General features: G+C 37.7%; 1 protein-coding gene across 1 annotated transcript; it reads right to left on the bottom strand.

Moving 5' to 3' along the window:
- Positions 1-13,229: 13,229 nt before the first annotated feature.
- LOC134374828 (olfactory receptor 5M5-like) lies at positions 13,230-14,165 on the bottom strand. The gene has a single exon (XM_063092844.1). The coding sequence runs from the start codon at positions 14,163-14,165 to the stop codon at positions 13,230-13,232; it is 936 nt and encodes a 311-aa protein (XP_062948914.1).
- Between the last annotated feature and the right edge of the window lie 11,090 nt (positions 14,166-25,255).

Below are 25,255 nucleotides of genomic sequence, written 5' to 3'. Positions count from 1 at the left end.
GGTAAAGGGACGCAAAAAATGATTACATTGTGGAAGGTTGAGTATACTAATTATCCTGACTTGAGCATCACATATTGCACACAGGTATTGATATTCAGTGCTGTACCCCACAGATAACGTACAATCAATCAAGTTTCAATTTAAAAAAATTGCCATACCAATAGATAATACTCTTTTAAAAATATCTTTATAAAAATTGGTAGTACAATAGTCATATGGAACTAATTAATTCCAAGAAGTAGAAGTGTGGCACACATCACATTCTCTGATCATAATCAAATAAGGCTAGATGTTATTAATAAAACATTAGTTAAAAATAATCTAACCACTTGGAAACTAAGAGAAAAATCCTTTAAATTTATTCTTTGGTCAAAATGGAAAAGAAAATTCTAGTAAACTATTTTGAAATTATCATCAATGATAAGAATACAAATCAAAGCTTATGGCTGAGGCCAAATATATACTCAGAAAATGAGTTTGTAGCCATACTTAATAGACATTTGTTATTCTTTTTGGCTTGTTAGCATCTAGATTTCCTTCCAATGCTTTGGGAATTCCAGTCTTTCGTTTTGCAGTGGGAGAAAATCCACCTCCCACCATAAAGGTGGAAAATGCCAGGTATTTTTCTAACCTCCTCTGCACTACAGCATACACTTACGTTTTGGGTTCTGTCAATCAAATGTGCCATATACAAACTTTGACTCAGAAGTTCCTAATGCAAAGAAGCAGAGAAAAGGATTCATTCACTGCTAGTGGCAGCAAGATCAAGCGGATAGAACAAGGCTTCTGAGGGAACTGTTCCTCCTTTAGGTAGACACAAAACCCCTTGTGCACCCTCCTCCCTGTTCTTTGGCATGATAGGTTGAATTTGGGTGGGTGCCTGAACCAAGGTGGTCCCTTCAATATGGCCTGTGACTGGCATCTGGACTGACAAAATGAACTAGTCCAGATGGACTGAGCCAGACAGCATCGGGAACTAAAGTCAAATTACTGAGAAAGAGACAGATCATGTGGCAACATGGCCACCAACTGTTACGAAGATGTAGAAATTATTAATTTGATGAAAGGCGAAGGAGTAGAAGTCATGAAATATGTGGTAGATTTCCAAAGCAGATGTGAAAATAAGTGAGTCAGTGGTAAGAGGAGATAGTGCGAGTATGTAACACGTAGCTGAGTTATGTCAGTGGCACCTGCACAGCCATGTACCTGATGCCCCTGTGGTCAAAACTTTCCAGTGGCTTCCCCACTCAGAATCATCACCCCGGCCGACAAGTCCCTACATATGCTGACCTCCTGTTGTGTCTATCTAATTTTCTGTCAGTTCTGATTCTTGCAAACTCCACTTAATCACATGATATCCTTGTTCCTGCAATATACCAAGTACGCTCCTGGCTCCAGGCTGTGCACTTTCTGTTTGCCCCCTGCTTGGAGCAATTTTTTCTTCACATATTCTCATAACACACTTCCTTCAGGTTTCTGTTCAAATGCTGCCTTTTCACAGAGGACTTGCCTCACCATCCTATCTAAAATTGCTCTCCATTCCCATCATTTTCTGTCCCCCATCCTACTTTACTTTTCTTCTTAGTACTTAGAGCCATCTATTTATTTGTTTGTCTAGTGTTTGCTATCATATTAGAATAAAAGCTCCATGATGTCTTTATTTCTTGGGTTTTTGGGGGGAGGCAGGTGGGGGGAATGAAACAGAACAGTGCTTGGAATATAGTAGCATTTAATAAATATTTGTCCTATGAGTAAATGGACTGAAAACAGATTAAATGCAAGATTTTTTCTTCCCTTTTCGTAAGCAGTTGATTTCTGCCCCTACTCCCACCATGTTTGCAGAATGCTTATGAGCATCCCTGGTAAAATATTGAAAATTTCTTTATTATAGAGAAATTTAAAGCTTAAAAAAAGCATTTTCATTCTGATATTTAGTGGTTCAACAGAGAGAAAGGATCAGCTTTCCACCAATCACTCTAAAGCAAAGCCTATCAGTTGAAAGTCTTACCTACACACACAGAGGTCAGACAGCATTTTAGTGCCTCACTCTTAAGGACAGAACAAAAAGGATCATCAGACTTTTGAGAAAAGGCTCTATAAAAGAGAGGCCGAGGGCAACAAATAGGAAGAAAGTCTTTGGGGAAATGGAGATAATGCAAGGAACAGAAGGGATCTAAGAGGATACTATTGCATCTGTAAGAACAGGAAGCTTTCTGATCCCCACACTGGCCTGGGGGGGTGGGGGGAGGGGAAAAAAGTAACATGAAGCTTTTAAAAAGTGACAATTGAAGACTAAGAGTAAACTCTTGGAAATTAGTAACAGAGAAAAGAAAGCAAAGGAGACAAATTATTAAATTAAACAGGAAAATCACAATAATAAGAATGGATTTTCAGATTGAAATGGCTTTCTAGATAAAAATGAAAACAAAAAGCAGAGTGGGGGTGGGGGGGAGGGAGGTTGGGGAATAATTGGAGGGGGACACGGGATACAAAAGTAATTTCTGGTAATGGGTATGCCCCTAGTATGAATCTGGTCCTCACATCATGGGCACAGGGGGTGACAATTAGCTTTGTATCCCATGAATATTCTTAATAAAAAAAGAAAGAAAGAAAAAAAAAAAACTCAAAAAAGTACTCTTGCTTAGCCCAAAGTTGTAAAATTTCAGCACACAAAAAATTTAAAAAATCCTAACAGTTTATAGATTGGGAAAAACCCACCAAACATACGTCTTAAAAAGAACAAGTACCGAAATCAGAAAAAAAAAAAAAAAAAGAACAAGTATTAGAAAGGAACACTGTTTGCTAAAAGATCATAGAATAATAGTTCTGCATTTTGAAGGGAAAAAGGTTTTCAATCTAAATTGTATTTCTCCCCGAACCCTCAACCAAGAATAAAGCTAGAATAAAGTTATTTTAAGACATGCAAGAACTCAGACAGCTTATTTCTCATTACATTCTCATTACTTGAGGAAGTGCTACGACAAAATGATGGAGAACACCAAGAGGGAGAAATGGGACCCATAAAAGAGCATAACAATCAATCATAGCACATAGGATGTATTTCCTCCCTTTTTGATTTGCTAGACTGTGAGACTCTTGCAGTCAGGGATCATTATTAGTCATGGATCTAATTCAGCCTTATCCACTCAGCACCCAGCCTGGGGCTGCAGGACGTGCAAAAGAGAATGCTGTTGGAGGTAGGTGTGTAGGTGTGTCACCCACAAAGGACCACGTCATGAATTCACCATTGTCCAAAGACCTGGTCTTCAGGCTTCCATAGATATAAACTCTCTGTCTTTGTCTCAGAGTTGATCTGAGACATTCTGAGTTATCCTAACAAAGCTCACAAGAGTCTTATACATAAGGCCAGGTGCTACTTTAGTCGATTACAATAAGAAAAACTAGATATCTAAGGTCAAGTGACCTGGAAACTCCCGCCTGCTCAACAATGAGCCTGCAACCAGTGTGAGGGAGTTCTGCTACAAGGTAGCATTAAATAGCATCCAGTTCTGGTGTCTTGATGTGTCCATTCCCCAAAACAGGAGGACTAGATATTTGGGTTGGACCCACAGGTCCTCCCCCCCCCCCCCGCCATGGATGGCTTTCAGATGGCCCTGCTGTCTTGCTGTCTTGCTTCTTCCAACTTTCCTGCTTCCTTTGCTGATATATTCTCCTTTCAAATGACACATTGTTTCTGAAGTATGAACCATCCTGTGTACTGCTCTATAAGGAATAAGACCATTCTATGTGAATGGAGGATGAGGTGAACACTAACAAAAATGAAAGAAGCTGAGCATGCAGAGATGATTAAAATGCATTTCCTGTTCCCAGGGAGCTTACAGTCCACTGGGGGCAGACACGTAGACAATCACTTGTCACATAGCTGGGTGCAATGTGGGGGGAGAGGGGGGTCTCGTGTAGGAAGGAGTGGGCAATTTCTTTTTGGCTAGGCATAATGTTTTGTTTTTGCATTGTTTCTACCCGGCTTGCTGTTTCAGGCTGACACCGCTTTTATGACTAAGAAAGGCACGCAAAAAAAGCTATCCATTGAGAGCAGAAATAACACCAGAATTATGCAGAATTTACAAAGACAGGACTAGACTGTACTGTGACTGCAATGCTCATGTTTTTCAGGAGGATAGAAGTGCTGTAACTTTCCTAATAATATCCTCATAATTTTCTCAATAACAGGATTAGTATTAAATCTCGGGGGAAAGTTGCAAGAACCCATTTTCTCAAGTTATTTAAAACTCAGACTCAACAAACTCCCACCATGTATACCACAGTATGAACCTGGTAACAACACATTTGAGATAGCAAGGACTTGCATGTAAGTGGTTTCTAGCTCTAATGCCTTAGATATGTTTTAAAAAGTTATTTTAAAATTATAACTCACAGGTATTATATTTGGCTTAAGGAAGTTCAGAAAGTTAAACCTGCAATCATTAGAGAGTGTAACATCTCTGACAGTTTAGTTCAATTCAACTTTTAAATGACTATTTTTAAATCAATATTTTTATTATAATATGCTTGAGTTCTGCAAAGTTTTTAAAGGTATCATAACTTGAAATATTACTTTTTAAAAAATGCTTTATGAGCTCCTAATTAAAATGTTTCTTCTTAGAGATGATGCTTGTTGCAGGACCTTATGAATTGTTTTTGCTCCATTACTAATCAAGCAGAGGTTTGTAAGGTTTTAGAGGCTGGTCTTTCTTTTCTTTTGTTCTTATCCCAGAAGTTTAGCATTTTTTAGGTCCTCACATACCACATCTCAAAAATTGGTTTGCTCTACAAAAGTGAGAGGTTCAAATGGGATTTAAATTGTCAAAAAAATTGGGTTCACTCTAGTGCTTTTTGAATCATGACAGTAATTTGATCCTGTAGCTTAAGAATATAGAGAATATGGAGGTAAAAGTAACTCTAGGAATCAGGCATCTACTTGGATGAGAATTACTCACCATAGTGGCCCATGGGAATTAGTCACCGCTTGTCATATGGAGCCTCAAGTGTGTGTTCTTTGGAAGAGAATATGCAAAGCCTGCAGGAAATCTACAGATGTGCTTTCTTCGATTTCTTATTATGTTCATGTACCTGAAAACACTTTGGACAAAAGCAAGCTAGGCTTCTGGTGCAGATGGCAGACTGAGTATGAAAAGCTTTGCTGTGCTGTAGTAACTGCTGAGATCAGGCTGACGGCCTCGCCAGCCCTGTCCTCAGCTCTCCTGCCAAGCCCAGCTCTGGGCTTTCCCATGGTGAGAACAGTGGGGAGGCAGCTCAATCCCGATGGGCACAGGCAGGAGCAATGGGCCACTGCCCACTGCAGTGCTCCAGAGAAGTGGTCTGGATCTCAAACCTAGCCCCATCATTTAGACATACAGCTTTTGTGCTGTACCCAGCTCCCACTCCAACAACACGCCAGCCAGGTCACTGTATTTCTGATTCTTACTTTCTTTCTTTTTAAAATATTTAATTGACAAATAAATATTGCATGTATTCAAGGTGTACTATGTGATGACTTGATATACATATACCTTATATAATGAAGGAAGGTGAAAAACTGTAGTGAAGAAAGCTGTAAACCTCTCAGGATAGCCTCAGATATATACATCTAGAATGTGATAGAATCCTTTTAACTTGGCCTCTGCCTAGGCTTGGCACTGGGTACTAGGAAGGTAGTTTAGAACTAATAATGTAGGGTAGAATCTTTACTGCAGATTTAAGACTATTTCCTGTATGGGATCAATTTCACATTTTTTTGTTTATTTCTAAATAAAGACATGTTTAAAATCATCTGGGATCTTATCACCCAGGAATAAACAATAACAACCACTACCAGCAATTTGCATATCCCTATATATTTCACATATATAATTAATAAAAGGACATCGTATGCATAATTAGATATCCTTTGCACATATATCATGACTGTTTTGACAAAATAAAATGTATGTATATACCATTTTAATTGATGCATTATATGCTATTGTTTCACTGTTTCCTAATTTATTTAATCAATCCTTCATTGATTTTGTTTATATTGCTACTGATTTTTTGCTGTTTCAACACTATTATAGCAAATTGCTAACTACATAGATCTTTGTGAACTTGTTGAAGTATTTTCATCAAATAAGTTCTTATAAAGGAATTGCTGCATCAAAGTGACTTTAATTTTAAGGCTTTTGGTGCATATTGTCAAATTGTCCTCTGGAAATTGTATACCAATCTATACTCCCCAAAGCAGCCGCTAAGTGTACCTCCTCTTTCTCTACAATATCCTCCTGATTATTAATGTTTAATTAATTAATTATTAACATTTCTTTCATTTATAATATATTTATTAACATATTCTTAACATCTTTGCCAATCTGAAAGGTGAAAGATGATCTTATTATTGTATTATTTTGTATTTCCTTGATTACTAATGGGAGTGAAATCTATTGCATATTTTAGGCCATTTATATTTCTTTTTTGTCAGTTGTCTGTTCATATCCTGTACCTATTCTTTTATTTACTTATCTTATTTGTCTATATTAATTCTGTCATATATATTTGAATGTTTTCCCATTTGATGTTTATCTGTGTTTACTAATTATTCTAATAGAAATTTAAAATTTTGATTTCATCAAATCTGTAATGCATTTTATTTGCAAGTTCTGACCTTAATTCTTTTCCTAGAAGAGCTTTTCTTATTGCAAGCCTAGCAAAAATTCACCTGTATTTTACCCAAGAACTATTAAGGTTTCACCTACCACATTAAGATCTAATTGATTTTGAATTTATTTTGGTGTAAAGTGTAAGATACATACTTGTGTTTATGGCTTGCATTCGCTCTAATTTATTGATATGCCCATCATTTCTTCCACTGATCTGAAATGCTGATGTTATATAAAAATTATAACTAATTTTTTGAACCAGGTGACTGGGGAAAAGTGCCATGTACAAAAATGGGGAAAGCAGGGGATGTTGGCTGTGAAGTAGAAGATGACGATTAATTTAATCATTAAGATTTTGTTTGTGGTCCCCATCGAGTATCTATGTGGTGGTGGGGTGTGTGTGTGTGTGTGTGTGTGTGTGTGTGTGTGTGTGTGTGTGTGTGTGTGTGTGTGTGTGTGTGTGTGTGTGTGTGTGTTAGAGAGAGAGAGCAAGAGAGCACAAGAGAGGAGATTAAACCAAAATTCAGTTAACTTTTGTAACACATCTACTGTGTTTAATAGGCAACATTGCATTTTCCTGAATGGTTGATCAACACTTGAAAGATGTTACTCTCTTCCTCAAAGGAGTACAGTGACAGCCAGCACCTCCACGGAGCCTCAGAATGGCACATCAGCTTCTCCTTAATCTCTTTCCTCTCCTCCTGCCTCGACTTGGACCCTCAGAACTCAGGCCTCTGATCATCCTGCTGACAGCAGCCCTTCTGGAGGAAGGCAGAGAGCACCAGAGGGGAGAGAAGTAGGGGAAAGGGCTTCTGCAAAATCTTAACTCTTGTGTTATTTCCTCTCAATTTCTTCCTGGCTTATTGCTAGTCCAAGAAGAAACCAAGGAAAAGGAGCAGGAGAAAGTGAGATGCTTCCTATACCACCACCCCATAAAACACTCTGGCTTCCACAGCACAGCTCACCCCTAATTGCTCTTTCATAGGCAGAAGTGAGGCCAGTAGAAGCTCAGAGCAGCCACAGACCTGGGGCAGAAGAATGCTGCCTTCCACAGCTGCAGCAGTAACAAGCAGATGAGTTCCTAGTGGCCCACGTTGGAACTTCAGACCTTTGTTCTATGGGAACATGTGAGCTGTAGTGATTCAGGGTCAAAGAAATATCAGTGGAGATTTATTATGAGTTAGGAAGGCAACTTTGTTTCCAGGGAACAGTGTCCATGATCCAAATCATTGACTTGCAAACTGACATTAGGACTGGAGCTCCTGCAAGCTGGAAATGGGCTGTACTATTATTTTTTCAATCATACAAAAGAAATGAAGAAAATCCACTGTTGGAGACAGATGCAACTTCCATATATTGTCATACAGATAGATGTAAAAACATTTTTCAGGCAAGAATTTTCTAAATTACTTGATTCAAATCAAAGACTCTGAAAGCCGAACACTAGAAGTGATAGAATCTGTTTATTAAAAATAGTTTAAATAGTTTATAATGTTTAAAATATAGTTTAACATATCCTATACTATTTTGTCTTTATAGTAACTCTGTAAGATATTATTTTCCTCGTTATCTAGATGAAAAAGCTGAGGCTCAAATGGGTCAAGACACTTGAAAGATGTCACAGTTTAAAGCAGACCTAGGATTCATTGAGTTTCCCCATCCAGCCTCCCCCACTTCCCCCAACCCCGCCCCAACTATATCATTAGGGCTTCCACATGGACTGAGGGCCTGACTTTTGAGGCCATGCTCTTTTTTTTGTTTGTTTTTTTGGCAAGCAAAATCTTTTACCTAAGACTATGTATTTTTTCAGGCTAAGCATGATTTATTTTGTTTGCTTGGTATGCAGGTGTCTACTAACGTACCCTTCTATATGTAAGTCTATGCTTCCCAAATGTCCATTTATAGTGTTATCAGAAGTTGATTACAGGCTTAATGAAGTGATCATAGTGGCACAGCCTTCTTTGGATAAGTTCAACAATTTAATGTACAGGAAAAAAAAAAAAAAGCTTAGCAGATAGTGTTTTAGCACGTAATTAATTAAGGCAGAGCAAAGACTGTACTCTTAGACTAAAGCTGATAGAATTGTTATTTTGTGCCTATGGCCATGTTAAGACCCATCTGTGATTTTTGGTAAATATAAGAAGGAAAGGTAGTCCAACATTTTCAGAAGATATTTCAACTTTTCTTTATAAAAATGACAACCCCGCAGTAAAAATAACATTAATTATAGTTGCCTTTCAATTTGCTGCTTTATTATAATTAACGTTAATTAATTTTTTGGTATTGCTAGTATTCATTTATTTATTGAAACATAATATGATTATACATATTTGTGGGGTACAGAGTTATATTTTAATACATGTACCCTATGTGATGATCAAATCACGTAATTAGCATATTCATCATTACAAAACTTAGTCATTTCTTTGTGGTGAAGAAATTCAATCTCTCTCTTCTAGCCATTTGATAACATGCAGTAAATTATTAATGAACATTATATTAAACTCTGCATCTAAAAGATTTTTAAGGAAAGCTAGTTGCCAGTTTTGCTAGGGCAAATAATGAGATAAGTAAAATCCTACTTGTGATAACAGGTTTCAGATGAAACAGGAGATGATGATAAAAAAAGGTTAAAAGTGGTTCTTTCTAAGAGAAAGGAAGGACAGCAAAAATGGAATACAAAGCTTCTATGGAAAACCCAGAGATGGACCTAGTTTCCCACCCTACTCTTGCCCAAATATGAAACACCTGCAGTCAAGTAGCCTCTGTAGCTGCGGGTGAGCCAGTGGTGGGCTGAGAGAGCTTGAGCCTGGCCAGCCCATTGTTCTATCCCTTCTCCTCATGCCACATCCAGTGGGGTCCACAAACAGGACTGCCTGCAATGCAGGGCAGAAGCTGCAGGTGCCAGAATAGCCAACACACCCAACCAAAGAAAGTAAGCATGTCGGGATAAAACATCTTTTTCAGACCACAGAATAAAACCTTCTGAAAACTGTCTCTGTCAGGACAGTTAAGTTGCTGCAAAGGCCTGAGAAAATTATTTGATTTTTAAACATAAAGATTATCTTTTCCCTTCTCCAATTTGCCCTATCTTCCCAGAGGTGGAAGTTCTAGTTATTTACAAAATATTTATATTTTTACAGCAACCTGGCTTAGAAGAGTAGGCTAAATCTGTCACTTTCCCAGGATCCTAAACTCCCCCAACTCTGACATCAGTGGCTCCTTCCCTCTTGTAGATGCACCAGTTAATTGCATGTGGAGCCACTCGGAAGCACCGAAGGGACACTTTTCTATTCCATCTTGCTCACCAAAGAATGCTAGGACTATATATCCGGGGCAGATCTAAAAGTTTGGGGGCACACATTTGAGATGTTAAAATGCTTAAGTTTCTGAAATATTTATATATCAAAAAATATGAAAGAAAATAGAAAAGAATAGTATTTGCCATCTCTTATCTCCTTTTTATGATCGATGTAATAAAAATTTTTTGGTATGTTTCCAAGTGTATAGTTCAATAGTGCATAAATGAGAAGGAATAAAAAACTTTATACTGATGTAGAACTTCAGTATTTTATGTGCTAATGAATACAAATTTATATATACATATATGTATGTCATATATTTCAGTTACATATTAGGTTTGTTAATGAAAACTGTCTATGTGGAATGCTAGCAAGTAATGTTTACTTTTTGGATTATCATGAGAAAAATGAATTTGCATTTTATTTACATGTGAGAGCAGGCTGTTTTCACTTTCAATGAAATGTTGTACTCTTAAAATCCAGTAAAAGTAAAAATTCCATTATTTTGGTAACATTTACATATTCAGCAGATATTTACTTGAGGCTGAAAAAATAGTATAATTCTTATGTGTATTGATTGAAACAGCCTCATTTATAAGTGAACAAATATGTATAATCATGTTGGTTTCTCGTACAGCTTAAATATTATTTTAATTCTACACATGTGTATAGTGCTTTATATATTTTTGAAAACATAAATAATTAATTGATGAATTCCTCACCTAAGACCTCTGTTGCTTTATAAGGCTAGAGTCAGGGTGATAAATTTATTAGGCTAAGGAGTCCTAATGAGAAAGGAAAATAGAAAATATTATCTCAAAATTTAGCTGACTCAGAGCCTTCTTCATACCTAACTCGGCTTTTCAAGTCTTTGGGAAATTTAGTAAAATATAGATTTATATCCTTCACAATTTATGAATACAATATTCTCAGTTTCCCACTTTGTTTTACAGGAGAATCAAGGAAGCATGTTAAGCAAGGTGCACAAATTCAACAGCTAGGAAGGTATTACGGAGAAGTTGTGCCATATTTTCTTCAGTTTTCTCTGAAAAGAATTGAAGAATTGATGAAACCTTTAGACCAAATATGCCTTTGAAAACATGAACATAATTCATTTGCCTAGAGGCATGTATTAAAACATGCGATATCTACTTAGTGTTTTTTAATTCCTTCTAAATTAAATCGATATGGAAAGAGTTTAAGGAAAAAATTTAAGAAATAGGTGTGGCTTTTGATTGAAAACCCAGTGTTCCATCTAAGTGTTGGTACCTGCTCATCTTTATCTCAATTATTTATAACCTCTTTCTACAGCAATGGTCTCTCGCCTGTCATGGTCCATCCACAGTCCAGCTACTACCATCTTTCCAATTACCAGCTTCCCAAATGCATCTCTTTCCCTGGTCAGGTTGTGTTGTGGCCTCTGTATGTCTTCCTGCCTTATGGATGTTAGCCCCACTGAGGGGATAGTGACACACAGTCTTCCTGTTATAACCCCAGTAACTTCCTTCTCTGTCACTTCCCAACCACAGGACCATTACTGGGCGCCATGTCCTCTCATCCACTGGGATTAGGAATAAATACAGAAGAGTTCAATTCAGTTCAGCACATGGTTATGATGCATCGGTTCTGTGCCAGGAACTGCGGTAGGTGCCAGGGTGTTAATCTGCTTAGTCTCAAGGAGCTCATGGTCTCACACCTAGGCTCATACTATCCTCCAGCATTGCCCTTGCTCTTTGCCCACTCCCCTCTTGCTCATTGCCTGTGCAACCTTCCCTGCCTTCCTGCGTGCTTCTTACTTTTCCTCACTTTCGTCCTTCATCCAGCTGGTATTTTATTTTATTTTTTTTAACCATAGCCAACGCTCCATCCCCAAGTGCTTAGGAATACAACTCATTAACTAAACTCTCTGGAAAGGCTTTCTACTCTAAATGAGAAGCTGTGAATTTTTATTTTCCTAAATTACTTAGCCACAAACAACAATGGAACAGAGGTCTCATTATCTGAAGAGTTAATTTAGGAAAAACAGGAGCCCATCAGTTTCTTAATTAATTTTAAACTTACTTGTAATTGATGTGTGATATTTTATTAACCATTAAAAATCACATAATAGTAATCACAGTTAAAAACAGTTTTGGGGGGGAAATCTAATGGTTTGTAGCAGATTCATGTGTCTTAAAATTTATTTTGAAAGAAGTATTAGAATTGAGCTTTGAAAAAAGCCACTGAGGCCTCGTATTCTTGCTTAAATTTAAAAAAATAAAGGGATTTTTTCTTTCATCTATCCCCAAAACAGCGAAGACTAATTTAGACTTATCTCCAAGAAATTGGAATACCAAGTCTGTGAAAACAGAAATAAAGAACACAAAAAGTATTGCAAACTAAAATATTTCTCTAGATCATTAAAATTATTTAAGACAATGATTTTATTCCTCGTAAACGTGCACACCTGGTTACCTCAGGAAACTCTCCCTTTCTCTTATTTTTTCTCCCTACTTCCCCCTCCTCCCTTAAAAAGAAAAGATCACTGTAGCTGCACTTTTCAGAGACTAGAAAAATTAAACCCAGGCTATTGAATAAATTACTACTTTTAACATCTCTGAAAGTACCCTAAACCCTTTCTTTATCTCTTCTAGTTAAACTGTCTTTTCTAAACAAAGCACACATTTAACCAAATCACAGTTTTCCTCTTCTTTTCTCCTCTTATTATTGCTGCAATACTATATTTTTTATTGCTCATTTTAAAAATGCAATGTTTAACTACATTTGGATTAAATAAGCTTTTTGTGAGCTGGTCTTGAAACTTAACCACCACCTGTAGCAATATGTTATGAACAAATATGATCTAAGACTCACAAAGGCCTTCTACAATATAGCCTATTGTAAGCTGGAAAGTGTTCCTAATATCCCAGATTTTTATGTGGGGTTTGTACCCAGCTTTTAAATTTATACTTTCCCCCAGAATGTTGCTTTTTAGGATCTTTTTGAATTTAGAGCTCATATGATTATCTAATTGGTAGCAAGCCACTTCATTTTGCACATATGAAGGACATTCTACCTTGGAAAATCAATTCTGATTTGTCCATAATAATCGATTGGGTTAAATATTATGATGTCAAGCAAGTGGTCCAGTGCTTTTGTTCATTAAAACCCCCAAATTGGATTAGCAGTTTGCTTCCTGATTGAATAGCAATTGACCTGCTAAATTTCAATCAGATTGGTTATACCACGTCAGTATATCACACTTTCATAATGCTATATTCTGATAACTCGCTCACTATGACTCTTTGCCCTGTAGCATTTTTTTCAGGGTGTCCTTTACTTCCCCATTTCTCAGGCTGTAGATCAGGGGGTTGAGCATGGGGATTACAAGACTATAAAACACAGAGACCACTTTGTTGTACTTCCATGAATTCCCTGCTTTAGGTTGCTCCAGGTACATGAAAAACAGTGTTCCATAGAAGATGATGACCACAGTGAGGTGGGAGGAACAGGTGGAAAATGCTTTGCACTTGCCCTCGGATGACTGGATTTTTATAACAGAAAAGAGGATGCAGATGTAGGAGATGAGGACAGTCAGCAGGGAGCCAGTGAGATTCACTGCAGAGAAGATGAAGAGCTGCTTTTCTTTGTTGTGGGTGTCAGAGCAGGAGAGAGCAAGGAGAGGGGGGTCAGCGCAGTAGAAGTGGTGGATGACATTGGAGTCACAAAAGGACAACTGGAAAGTCAGAACTGTCTGTATCACAGAGTTTAGAAAGCCATAGGTATAGACCCCTACCACCAACTCCTTGCAGACCCGCTGCGTCATAATGGCCGTATAAATCAGGGGGTTGCAGATAGCCGTGTAGCGGTCATATGCCATTGTGGCCAAAAGGAAGCATTCAGTAGTCGAAAAAGCACTGGAGAAATACAGCTGAGCAAAACAACCTGAAAAGGAGATGGTTTTCTTCTTCGCCATCAAATTTTGCAGCATTTTAGGCCCAATGGAAGATGAGTAACAAAGATCAATGAATGCCAGGTGACTGAGGAAATAGTACATGGGTGTGTGGAGCTGCGGATCCACCTCAATGAGCAGGATCATGCCAAGGTTTCCCACCAGGGTGATGAGGTAAATCACCAGGAACACCACAAAGAGGGGGAGCTGGAGCTCAGGACGGTCTATAAATCCCATGAGGACAAATTCTGTCATTGTGGTATGATTGCCTCTTGCCATTTTGTTCTCTCGTCTGTTGCAAAAAGAAATATGGCTTAAAAATGATTAGATACTTAAAAGAAAAAGCTTCTTACTTCTTTGTTCCAGTACCAGGTGAAAATAATTTGGCTTTACATTCCCAATAATTAAAGGCTTTATTCCACTAAAACAGACTCTAAGTCTGAGCTCATTTCTTTTTGGAAGCAGGGGAATGATTTTCCTAGGACAGGCTCTATATCATATTAACAATGGAAATATTTTTAGCTCAATTCAACAAATTCTTCTGAGGCCCAGGAGTGTAGTGGAAGGTTCACAAAGCATTATTCTACAAGGGGGAGTGACCTGAGTATTATTAGAGATGTATGGAGTGCTGAAGGGGTTCATAGGAGGGAGAGATTGGTGGATGGTAGAATCAGGAAAAGTTTCATTCATTCATTCTTGTTTGCTAATCAAACATATATTGCCCATCTGTAATGTGCCAGATGCTATGCTAAATGTAGTTGATACAAAGATGAATAAAATGTATGTCTGCCTTCAATGAGCTCACAGGCTGGTAGGAGAAAACATACTGTATGAGTATAGTTCAAAAAGTTCGTGGAAAGATTTGTATTATCTTATTATCTTTTTTTTTTTTCTTTTTTTGGTGGCTGGCCGATACAGGGATCAAACCCTGGACCTTGGTATTAGAATTAGCACCATGCTCTAACCAACTGACCTAACAGGTCAGTCCTTGTGTTATCTTTTAATTGTATTTTTCCACAAACTTTTCAAAGTACGCTCTATATAAATTACTACTTACAATTCAGTGTGGGTGGTGCTATGAAAGAGAGGAATCCCCTAACTCAACCTACCTGCTGTGAGGGTGATACGTGGGGGTGGAGGATCAAGAATCTTGAAAGAGGTAACACTGAATTGTCTTTAGACTGGATGTTTTAAATTATAAACATAAATACATCTACTTTGTGAAATTATCAATTAGGCCAGAGAAATATAAACGGAATAAAAAGGATTTTCTCCCCTCTACCTCCAAAACAAATTGATCAGTGGTATCCAATGTCAACAGTTCCATTTATTTTCTTCCAAAAAATGCTTAAGTATAAACAAGTATGAATGTACCCCCGCAACAAACACCTTTTTCTACGTGAATGAAATCATGCAGTTTTGCACTTTGCTTCTTTTTAAACTTAGAAAGTATTCCAAAGCAACTTGCATAAATTCTTGACATTTCTTTTTATAGCTGTATTATAACTTATTAATGTGTTCTCTCTTAATAGGTGTTTAAATATTTCCAATTTTTGCTTCTGTTTTTTTTTATTTAAAATAAAACTGCAGAAATATCCCTAAGCATGTATGTGGATAATGGATAAACCACTAGAAGCTGAGTTTAGGTCAAAATGTGTATACAGTATCCACTTTTTTCTTTTGATGGCAATTAACAAATTGACCTCCAAGTAAGTTTCACCATGTCGCACTTTCTCATTCTTATCCAAAGTTTTACCAAATTTTAAAACTTTGCTTCTGTGATAGTGACTGTTGGTAACTCATGTTGTTTTGTGTGTTTTTATGGATAGGGTTTAGCCTTTTTTGAACACTTATCTGCATGCATGATTCTTTCTCTACAAACTCCCAGTTCATTTCCTTTGTTAATTTTTCTATTAGGTTCTTGATCTTCTAAACATTTTATTTCTAGGGGGCTTTTTGTTTATTGAAGAAATCGGCCCTTTGTTTGATATATGTGTTGCAAATTATTTTTCAGTTTGTCACTAGTCCCTTAATTTTGGTGTGGTATTATTTTCTTTTTGCTATATGTAAGTTCTAAATGGTTTAATGTCAAACTTATCAATCTTACTTTTTGATTCTTATCTTTGTGACATGGGTACGTAAACCTTCTTCAATTTAAAATTATTTTAAAACTTATCTTCTGTTTTATTCTAGAGCTTTATTGGATATCATTTTTACATTACAATCTTTGATTTATCTGGAACTTAATTTTGATATAAGAAATAAGGTAATCAACTGTTTTTATTTAATTCTCCAAAAGGCTAGCCAGGTGTCTCAATGCAATTTATTAGTGAAATTATTTTTCTGATGATTCTGTTGATTTAAAACTCCAGTCCTATTGTATACTAAAACATCCTTAAGTACTTGGGTCAATTTCTGATTCTCTCTCTCTCTCTCTCTTTATAACAGTCTCATTAGAACCAGGACCAAACATTCAAATACAATAGATGTATACAGGTAATTCATTTTAATGTCTGATAGCAATTTTTCTGGCAATTCTCATGCATATATATTCCCAGATGAACTTTAACATTATTTTATCAAGTTCCAAAAAAATAAAAATAATTCATGTGTACTTGGAATGCTATTGCATTGAATAGATATGTTAATTTGGGGGAGAATTGACATTTTTGCAATTGTATCTTCTTTTCTGTAACTAAGGTATGTATTTCATTTATTAAAGACTTTCCTAAGTAGAGTTTTAAAGGTTCCTTTAAACTTTACAGATATACATCCTACATATTTCTTTAAATTCTATTCACGGATATTTTGTGTTTTTGTCTCTATTGTAAATGAAATCTTCTTTAAAAAATTGTGGTCTATTCAAGAATTATTTACATAGAGCTATTAATTCTTGTAAGTTAACTTTATAACTATCTTTCTTACCATAGTTTCCCATTATTTAAACAGTTTTCTAGTCAATTCTCTTGGGTTTTTCTTTTTCTTTCTTTTTTTTTTTTTGTGACCGGTAAGGGGATCGCAACCCTTGGCTTGGTGTCGCCCGCACCACGCTCAGCCAGTGAGCGCACTGGCCATCCCTATATAGGATCCGAACCCGTGGCGGGTGCGCCACTGTGCTCCCAGTGCAGCACTCTCCCAAGTGAGCCACAGGGTCGGCCCTCTCTTGGGTTTTTCTAATACATTTTTATTTAGTATGAAAGGATGTGAATTTCCTTTCTCATTTCTGTATAGTATCTCTTGTTCCTTTCTCTTCTCCATTTGTGTTGGCCAGTACTTCCAGAGCAATGCTAAAAATAGTGACAATGGTGTCAATTTTTACCTTTCAGCCTCTTGAAGGATGCTTCAGAAGTACAAAGAGACTCTCAGGCATTACAGACAGAGAGAATATAGCCTGTTCAAAGTTACTGAGGTTTGAGAAATGCCAGGCATAAAAGAACTGCAAATATTTGGTGTGGTTAGAAAGCAGAATCTCTGAGAGCAGGCCACCTTTGACACTGGCAGAGTCCGGGGCAAGAATAGCAAATGGAGGCCCACATATCTGTATACAATATAGCTAAATATTTGAAAGTTAACAAATTAATAAAATACGTTTTATCCTTCCTCCTTAAAACAATACCTTTAGAATGACCTGGAAGGCAGAATTCTTGGGATCCTTGGTGTTCCAGGCTAGAATGTGGTGGCACAAGGAGTAGCTGTCTCTAGCCCACACACATGGCATGCGTGGACATGCCAGCCTACAAGTACAGGTCCTGTTCACACCCCTGCAAACAGCCATCCCTTGGCTACCTTTAAGGCCTACGTGTGAGAACATCAGCGGTGTGGTTCACCCTTACCAGGGTGTTCTGGGAAAGTGGAATTTGTAGACTCTGGGAGTAAACTGGGTGCAGTTTGGGCAAGAAATGTTAGAGTCCTTCTATCTGGAAGATGGTCTAGAAGGGATGGATAGCATGGCTACGGGTGGGCACATCCCTTTGGCCTCATACAGTTCTTGCCCTATGGAATGTAGTGCAGTAGGAAGATGCCCTTTTTCGTGTGTGTGTGGGGGTTCCTTTTGTTTGGATCTAAAGGTAGTACTGCTTGTGAGTGAGTGAGAAGAAACATGGCTAGAAATGCATGTCTGGATAGATCCTTGAGGTCCTGATATCCCATTATAAGGAGTTTGGTCCTGTAGGGAGTAAGCAGCCTTTGAAATGAATGGGGATGGTCATTGGAAGATGGAAAGAACCTCAAAAATTGAAGGATGGATTAAAAAAGAGTGTTTTAGGAAGAGAAAACAATTGAGCAAGGAGTTGAGTCAGAAAAGCTCAGAGTGTGTTCGGGGGTGGGTGAGCATCCATCCTTTTTTGTAAAAGCAAGTGCCTATAAAGAGATGGGTTCGGGGTGTACCATACAGTGAAGAGCTTTGAATGCCAGGGAGGTTTAATAACTAGTTCGGTAGTGAGTGAACCCCTTAAACATTTGTGCAGTGGAATGACCTTGACCAACGCTCAGCTTTCTGGGAGTTAATCTGGCAGTGTGTGTGGGATGGATTGAAGGGAGAGAGCCATCAGCAGGGACACCAGCTGGGACGTTTTCCATGTGAGACAGCACAAGGATTTCAACTAGGGAATGAAGACAGGAGCTAAGCATGAGAGATACCCCAAAGACAGAGTCTGTGTCACTTGGCAATTGATTGAGACTCTGAATTTTCAAGTCTGGGAGACCAGGATAAGAATTTAAAAGTTGACAGTTTAATTCGATCTGTCTCCTAAGGAGACCTGACAACACCATAAACACACACACACACACACACACACACACACACACACACACACACACATGTACTGAAGTTAATATAACAGAATTCAAAAATAGAAGGTATAATTGAAGGAAGGAAGCAAATATTCTCGCTGTAGATATTTAACAATGTTGCTGTGAAGTCAGTGATAACTCAGAGTATTCTTTTATTCCTTACCATTATTCATTACGTGTGAACAATTGAAACAACTTTGTTGAATAACCTAAAAAATATTTTTAACCCCTGGAAAGGGAGGGGCACATGAACCCCTTTTAGAGTCTAATGAAAACTAAGTATATGTTCCTAGAAAAGTCTCACTCATATGAAATGTTGCATGCAATAATCGAGTCTTCATGAGTTTATCAGATCCCTACTATGGTTTTCTCAAAGAATAGTGCACTGACAAAAAAAATCCAACCTTTTCCAAGTAAGCATCAACCAATATTTCCCCAATCCTTCTCTGACAGAAGCAAAGCACACCTGTCCTCTTCACAGTCCCAGAACTAGATCTTTCTCTTGGCTGACTCATGGTTTTTGCTACCACAGCCTTAGAAATAAATACAACTTACCAAACATCTGTCAGACAGTTAGTCAGGATTCCCAATACCCTGGAAGCATCCACTGAGTGCATTTTCAGTCAGACAAACAGGCTTCTTCATGTCTGACTGGAAGGCTTGGTTTCTGTCTTCCACACCAACAAACCCATGAGTATTTATAAAGTTAAAGTGTAATGAGGCTGTTAGCTCTTGTTATTCCAGAGCTTCCTGGGTACCAAGGGAACAGTTTATTCAGAGTTTTGATGAGATATTTTACATTTGATTTAAATCATTCTTGGGAATTAAAAATCCCTGACTTATCCCAGTAACTAATGATGACTCAGGTTGTGATGCTTTGGTGGTGGTTTTCGGGATGACTCCCAAGGGCAGAACCTTTGGTGTGATGCTAAAACCCAGCCATCCTGCCCTTGACAGGACATCTGCAATGTGGCCTTGAAGTTGGGGCTGGGAAGAGGGACCCGTGAATGTTCTATGGGGGCTAGGAAAGATTATGCAAAAGTTGTATGACTTGGATGCACCTCTGGGATGCTTTTGCTTTCAAAGAAAAGAGTTTTGGTTAGCATACTTGTATGCTAGTGGAAGTGAAAAGTAGTCTGCTTATCTCCTACTGTTACGTATTTCCCACTGAATCAAATTAAGGAATAAAATCATATTCAAATCCAGGTCAGAGACTAAATGTTCTATTAGTCCCATAGGCTTCCTTTCTTTTCTCTTTCCCTTCCCATTCCTCCTTGCATTGAGGTTGGGGCAATCAACACCTCCTGGTATGGCCAGGGTCAGTTTCTCAATGCATATGGTCTTTCTTCATGGACACTGGAAAAAAGGGATTACAACCTGATCCTCCAGGGCATTAATTGTAGTGATTTAGCACAGATTTTAAAGTTCAAAGACAATGCTCTTCAACCTTGGCATTCAAGGCAAGACAGAGCTAAGGTAAGAGCATTCCCAAATTAGAAAGTACATTTTATGTACCTCAGCATTTCCCAAATTTCTTAATTCACACCAAGGAGGAGGAAACTAGAAAAGGGTGCATTTGGCTCAGATCTGGAGGTGTGGTTCTAGTCAATTTTGCTGTTTTAAGTAACTTGTAGCAGATTGATCTATGACGTTTCATTCTGGTTAGAGAGGAGAATTTCTAGCCCACATATGGTGGAGAGTGAAATGGAAGTTTGACTTGATACTTGAAGAAGTCCACTATCTTTCAAATGCTGATCACAACCAGCTTACCTTAACAATGCGCAATGGGACCTTTGTTTCCAGAGTCCCTGGGATTGTATGCTTGTCTCGAGTGGTGACTAGAAGGGCTGGAGTAAGGGAAAGAGGCAGAGTCAGCTGAACTACTGACATTTGTATTGCATGTCATCACTATTATTTCACTGTCTAGACCCAGTTCAAACAATAATGAATGTACTTTTTAGCAAGAATTGTTTCTTTCTATGAAATTCTTATTCCACAATGAGCCAACAATAGGAATAAATATTGGGGGTGGGGGGAATACAGCCAGGCCTTCAGTACACTGGGCTTGCAGGTGACATTGTGGGTCTTGTCTGGGCGAGTGTCCAGGAGGGGGATAATGAGGGGAAACTGACACGGTGGCTCCTACAGAGCTGAGGAGAACTGCCCAGGGCACTTTTGAGCCAGAATTTACAATATATGTCATTGCCCAGGAAAACTGGGAAGGAGAAGTTCTAAGTCCAGGAGAGTCAGATAATCACCATTGAGATTCTAAAGAAAGAGAGGGTATTTTTTAATGATCTACTGGGTCGTGAGATTTAATTCCAGTTTTTAGGAAGTACATGTATTAAAGGAAAGTGCACATGTGATTCATGCACTCAACCGGGAATACACTTTTAGAAAGAACATTTTCTAGATTGTAAGAATCTTGGTAATATTAACTCTTGAGAGTGGTGACTAGTAAAAGGTCAGGGGCATATCTCAAAATCACTGGTCCTTTGTTCTACCACAACCAAGAACCCATACAGACTGGAAGATCCTTTTCCATGTGAGTTTGGGGATGCTCTGAATTATTGTGTTTGCCCTGGAGCAGCTGATGTACTGCTGTGTTTGGTTTGAGGCTTAATTATACATTTAAATTCCCCTCTGTGAAATGTTCCCATATTAATGCAGTGTAGAATAAATTGAGCAACTTGGAATGTCCACTTAAAATTCCGTCCTAATGTAACCTAAATTTAAAAAGGGCTGGAATAAATGTTGGTGTTGTCATGGAGTGGGAAATTTCAACTTCAGGGCTAAAGAAGGCTTTTTCACTCCTGTGTTTATGTTCTTTGTATTTGTGAGCCATGCTTATGCTGTGACTTCCCAGAAAACAGCTTAGATGACTGGTCTGTGCTCTTTATGACCCGACAAAAGAGACTCTCTAGGCTGTGATTACACTGAGGATATAGCATTCAAATGCCCAGTTATTTGCATCTGTCTGAGATTGATTTTAATGACACCATATTGACATAGTTTATGCAACAACATGTGCTATAACAGAAAATTATTTTTCTTTCTTTCTTTCTTTCTTTTTGGCAGCTGGCTGGTACAGGGATCCCTAGACTTTAGCACCATGCTCTAACCATCTATGTTATCTGTCCAGCCCAGAAAATTATTTTTCAAGGAAGTGATTCATTAAGTACTTGAAATTACAATTAATTCAATGTGTTTCCCTTCAGAAAGAAAAGTCCACAAATGAGAGTAACTCAGAATTTTTGGTGTTTACTTCATAAACTCAAAATAAACAAGGTGTGTTATGTGATCTGAGAAATGAAAGCTTTTTGTATTTGCCATTCAAACGCCCCACAGAGTGTGACAGAGAAGAAAGGAATGGCATGAAGAAAATTTTTATTTGAGAAAACAATGGATAAATAACTCCTAAGCAAAATTTCCTAATATGGACTGTTACTCTTGTTTTATTCAGAACATTTTGACTTTCAGCATTTGATGAATATTTTTATAATTCAATGATATTATCTCTGTTTCCAAGGTTGGATGACACCAAACAGATCAGGCTTCAGTTTCAGCTTAATTAACAGCAAAGGTCTGCTTTCCTTTGATGCACATTTAATAGTCTTTCTTTCTTTTCTTTTCCTTATCTTTCCTTCCTTCCTTCCTTCCTTCCTTTCCTTTCCTTTCCTTTTTTTTTTTTGGTGCCGTTTCTGGAAATTCCTTGCCTCAGAGAGCCTTGAAATGTATGATGGAGATTCAGCATGCTTATGGCCACGGTTACCTGTCCAAGTTAGGACAAGACTTGAGCCACTTTGTTTTGTAATCTCTGAGAAGAAAGTTGGATAGACTCAAGAATGAAAGGTGGAAGATGTAGCTAAAAAAATCTTTGGAGGGGAGAATTGTTGGGGATAAAGGCAGGATGCATACCTGGGAGACAAAGACTGTCCAATAGCTCTGGTGATCTTTACAGAAACACTACTTAAAAAGCAGGCAATCTTTTGAGCAAATTCCCTAACTAGCAAGAGCTATAGTCCATGAGGCTGTGCTTATGAGAGATGTATGATATTCCAGTCAGCGAGCAGCAGCAGAGAGACTGCCATCATGTGTGTCCGTGACCTCAAGTGAGCCTGGGCCAGCAGGTTATTTTGGATGTCCATAGTCACTATGACTGTGTACCTCACAGGGTGACAGATGGACATGGATTGCCCATAAGATACTCTGGCCAAGAGACAATGATCCTTGGTGGGTAGAGCATGTAAGAAATCAGTCTGGATAAAGGTGCCCATCATGACAATGATTGTTCTCTGTAAGGTGAGACTGCAGTATCCTGAGGGAATGGGACAAGAGAAATTCCAACTGAATTGGGGTATCTGGATTGTCTGCTGCTTCCATATGAGGATAATGACATTCAATATTAAGAAAGACATGAAGAGAAATCTTTGATGATCTTGATTTTCTGGGAACACATGGAGGAGGCACTTGGGTCTGGTGACTACATTTGTCCAGTCATTTTGTTCTTCAATTTTTTTTCTTTTTGGAGGAAAATGAGAAATTCACAGACAATGAAAAAAACAATGAATAATCAGAGGGATTCTCCAAAGTTATGTTAGTGTGTTCATGCAATGTTAGTGTGCACAAACAACACTGAACCTGGTTTTTGAAAAATTAACATTCGCTCCTGTGAATCTTCTCATCAGGAGCCATTGTTAAGAATTCTTTTTCTCTCACCTCTTCCTTGAATTACAGCACTATAGGCCTGCATTCTGATAATACCCGATCTCACATTTGAGTCTAATTTTAGCAATTAATTTCTGAAGAATAAAAATATCCATGTAAAAGGGTAGGCTGTAAATGGTCAATGGAAGCAATTCTGATAATACATCATGTCTTGATCTTTTTATTTAAGAAGATATTAAAATACTACAAGCATGGGACACTATTGTCATCCTCATACAATGTAAAGCACAAAGACAAGATGAATGAATAAGATGCTGGTATTTGACTGGTCCTTCAGGTGTGCCCTCCTCTCACACAAGCAGACATTCAAAGAGCTGGCAGAACATTTATTACTACACCCTCACATATTTTTTTTTCCTGCTCTTTTCAATTTGACTTTATGTGAAAATATTCTTTATAGACCAACTGAATACTTAGAATTACAGCATTAAATAACTAATTCATGTTTCAAAGCCATTGTTACATGCTAGGCTCTATAATTGTTTCCAGCCATTCTATTTTCAGCATTATTTGATTTATTCATAAGCACATGTAGTTGAATAAGACAACATTTTGGCTTCAGTTCATGTACTTACTTTATTCCCAATTTGAAATTTTAAATCCTTTTTTTCACATTTCATATTGCTTTTGCATTTGCTATTGTATAATTATTAATATTTGTTTGGATACTCCTCCCCCAAGTACTTAATTTGCAAATGCATAAGCTTAAAACACAATTTGTATGTAACTTGAAAAAAATGGAAATACCTATTGCCTTAATTATTATAGAACTTAGCTGAGAAAAGCAATCTAATAAAACAATATAATACAAAGATGGCAATAATTCTCCTAAGCATTTTAGTATTAAGCAAATAGTAAAATATTCTGACACCTTTTTGGTCAGAGTTATTTCTACAAACACTTTTTTTTATGTGAGGTTAAAATGCCTTCTTTGGCTTCATTCATGGTCTTCTAGGTTCACTATTTATGAGCAGATTCTATTTGCTTGAGACCAGGGTCAATCCCCACCATTCCTAGAATCTTTCTGATCTCTCACTTAGTGTGCATACATTTGCACAGAGTGCAACTGATCTAGGATATTATTTTTAGCCTGTTGTCGATTCTTTAACGAAACCTGAGCAGATGGTCTCTCTCGGGGGGGGGGGGGGGAAGCTATAGGCGCCAGTCGTACACAAAGCAGGTAGCAGAGATTTTAGAAATTTTATTTAAAAATGTCAGTTTTGCTTAATTTCAAAGAGCTAGGTAGTTTCAAGACCCAAAGGGAGAGAAGGTGTATTTCCTAGAATTTGTAATTGCTGTTTGAATATATGTTTAAGAATATATGACATCCCCTGTTGCTCTAATGCCTCTATTATCTGGGAATGAGCCGTGACTTACAGATGTATCAGTTTGAGCAGCTGTGGAAGCAGGGATAGGCAGAGATGGTGTCTCATCTTAGTCCTCTGGGGCTTTGTCTTTAGTTGTGCATCTCATCTTCAGTTCCAGACATAAGGAGATGTGAATCCCTGGACTAATCCTCAGACTCAATGTGGTCTCTAAAATTGACTAAGAGCAGAGGAGGCCCTGTTCCTTGAGGAGTTATTAAACTGTCTACTCTGAGCCAACCAATTCAAACCCAATGTCTAGTTTCAGGTAAACAACTTTCAGATCAAAGGGAAGTAATTTTCCTAATGAGCTTGAAATTGTATTTGTTTATGATTGCAATAAGTCATCTCTGGCTTCAGATCTGAACCAGCATGCTAGTAGAACCAAATAATAATGAATATTAAAAATAAGAGTAGCAGTAGTATGTAGTTGTAACAGTAAATTAATTCTAGTTTTGTGATTAGAGGTGAAAACTGTGGAGCAAC

The sequence above is a fragment of the Cynocephalus volans genome, chromosome 4 (assembly GCF_027409185.1).
Source record: "Cynocephalus volans isolate mCynVol1 chromosome 4, mCynVol1.pri, whole genome shotgun sequence".
NCBI classification, from domain to species: Eukaryota; Metazoa; Chordata; class Mammalia; order Dermoptera; family Cynocephalidae; genus Cynocephalus; species Cynocephalus volans.
This window is presented reverse-complemented; position numbering and strand designations above follow the sequence as displayed.

What these genes read in the sequence shown, in the direction of transcription:
- LOC134374828 (XM_063092844.1), bottom strand. Translation starts at nt 14,165, where the DNA reads ATGGCAAGAGGCAATCATACCACAATGACAGAATTTGTCCTCATGGGA.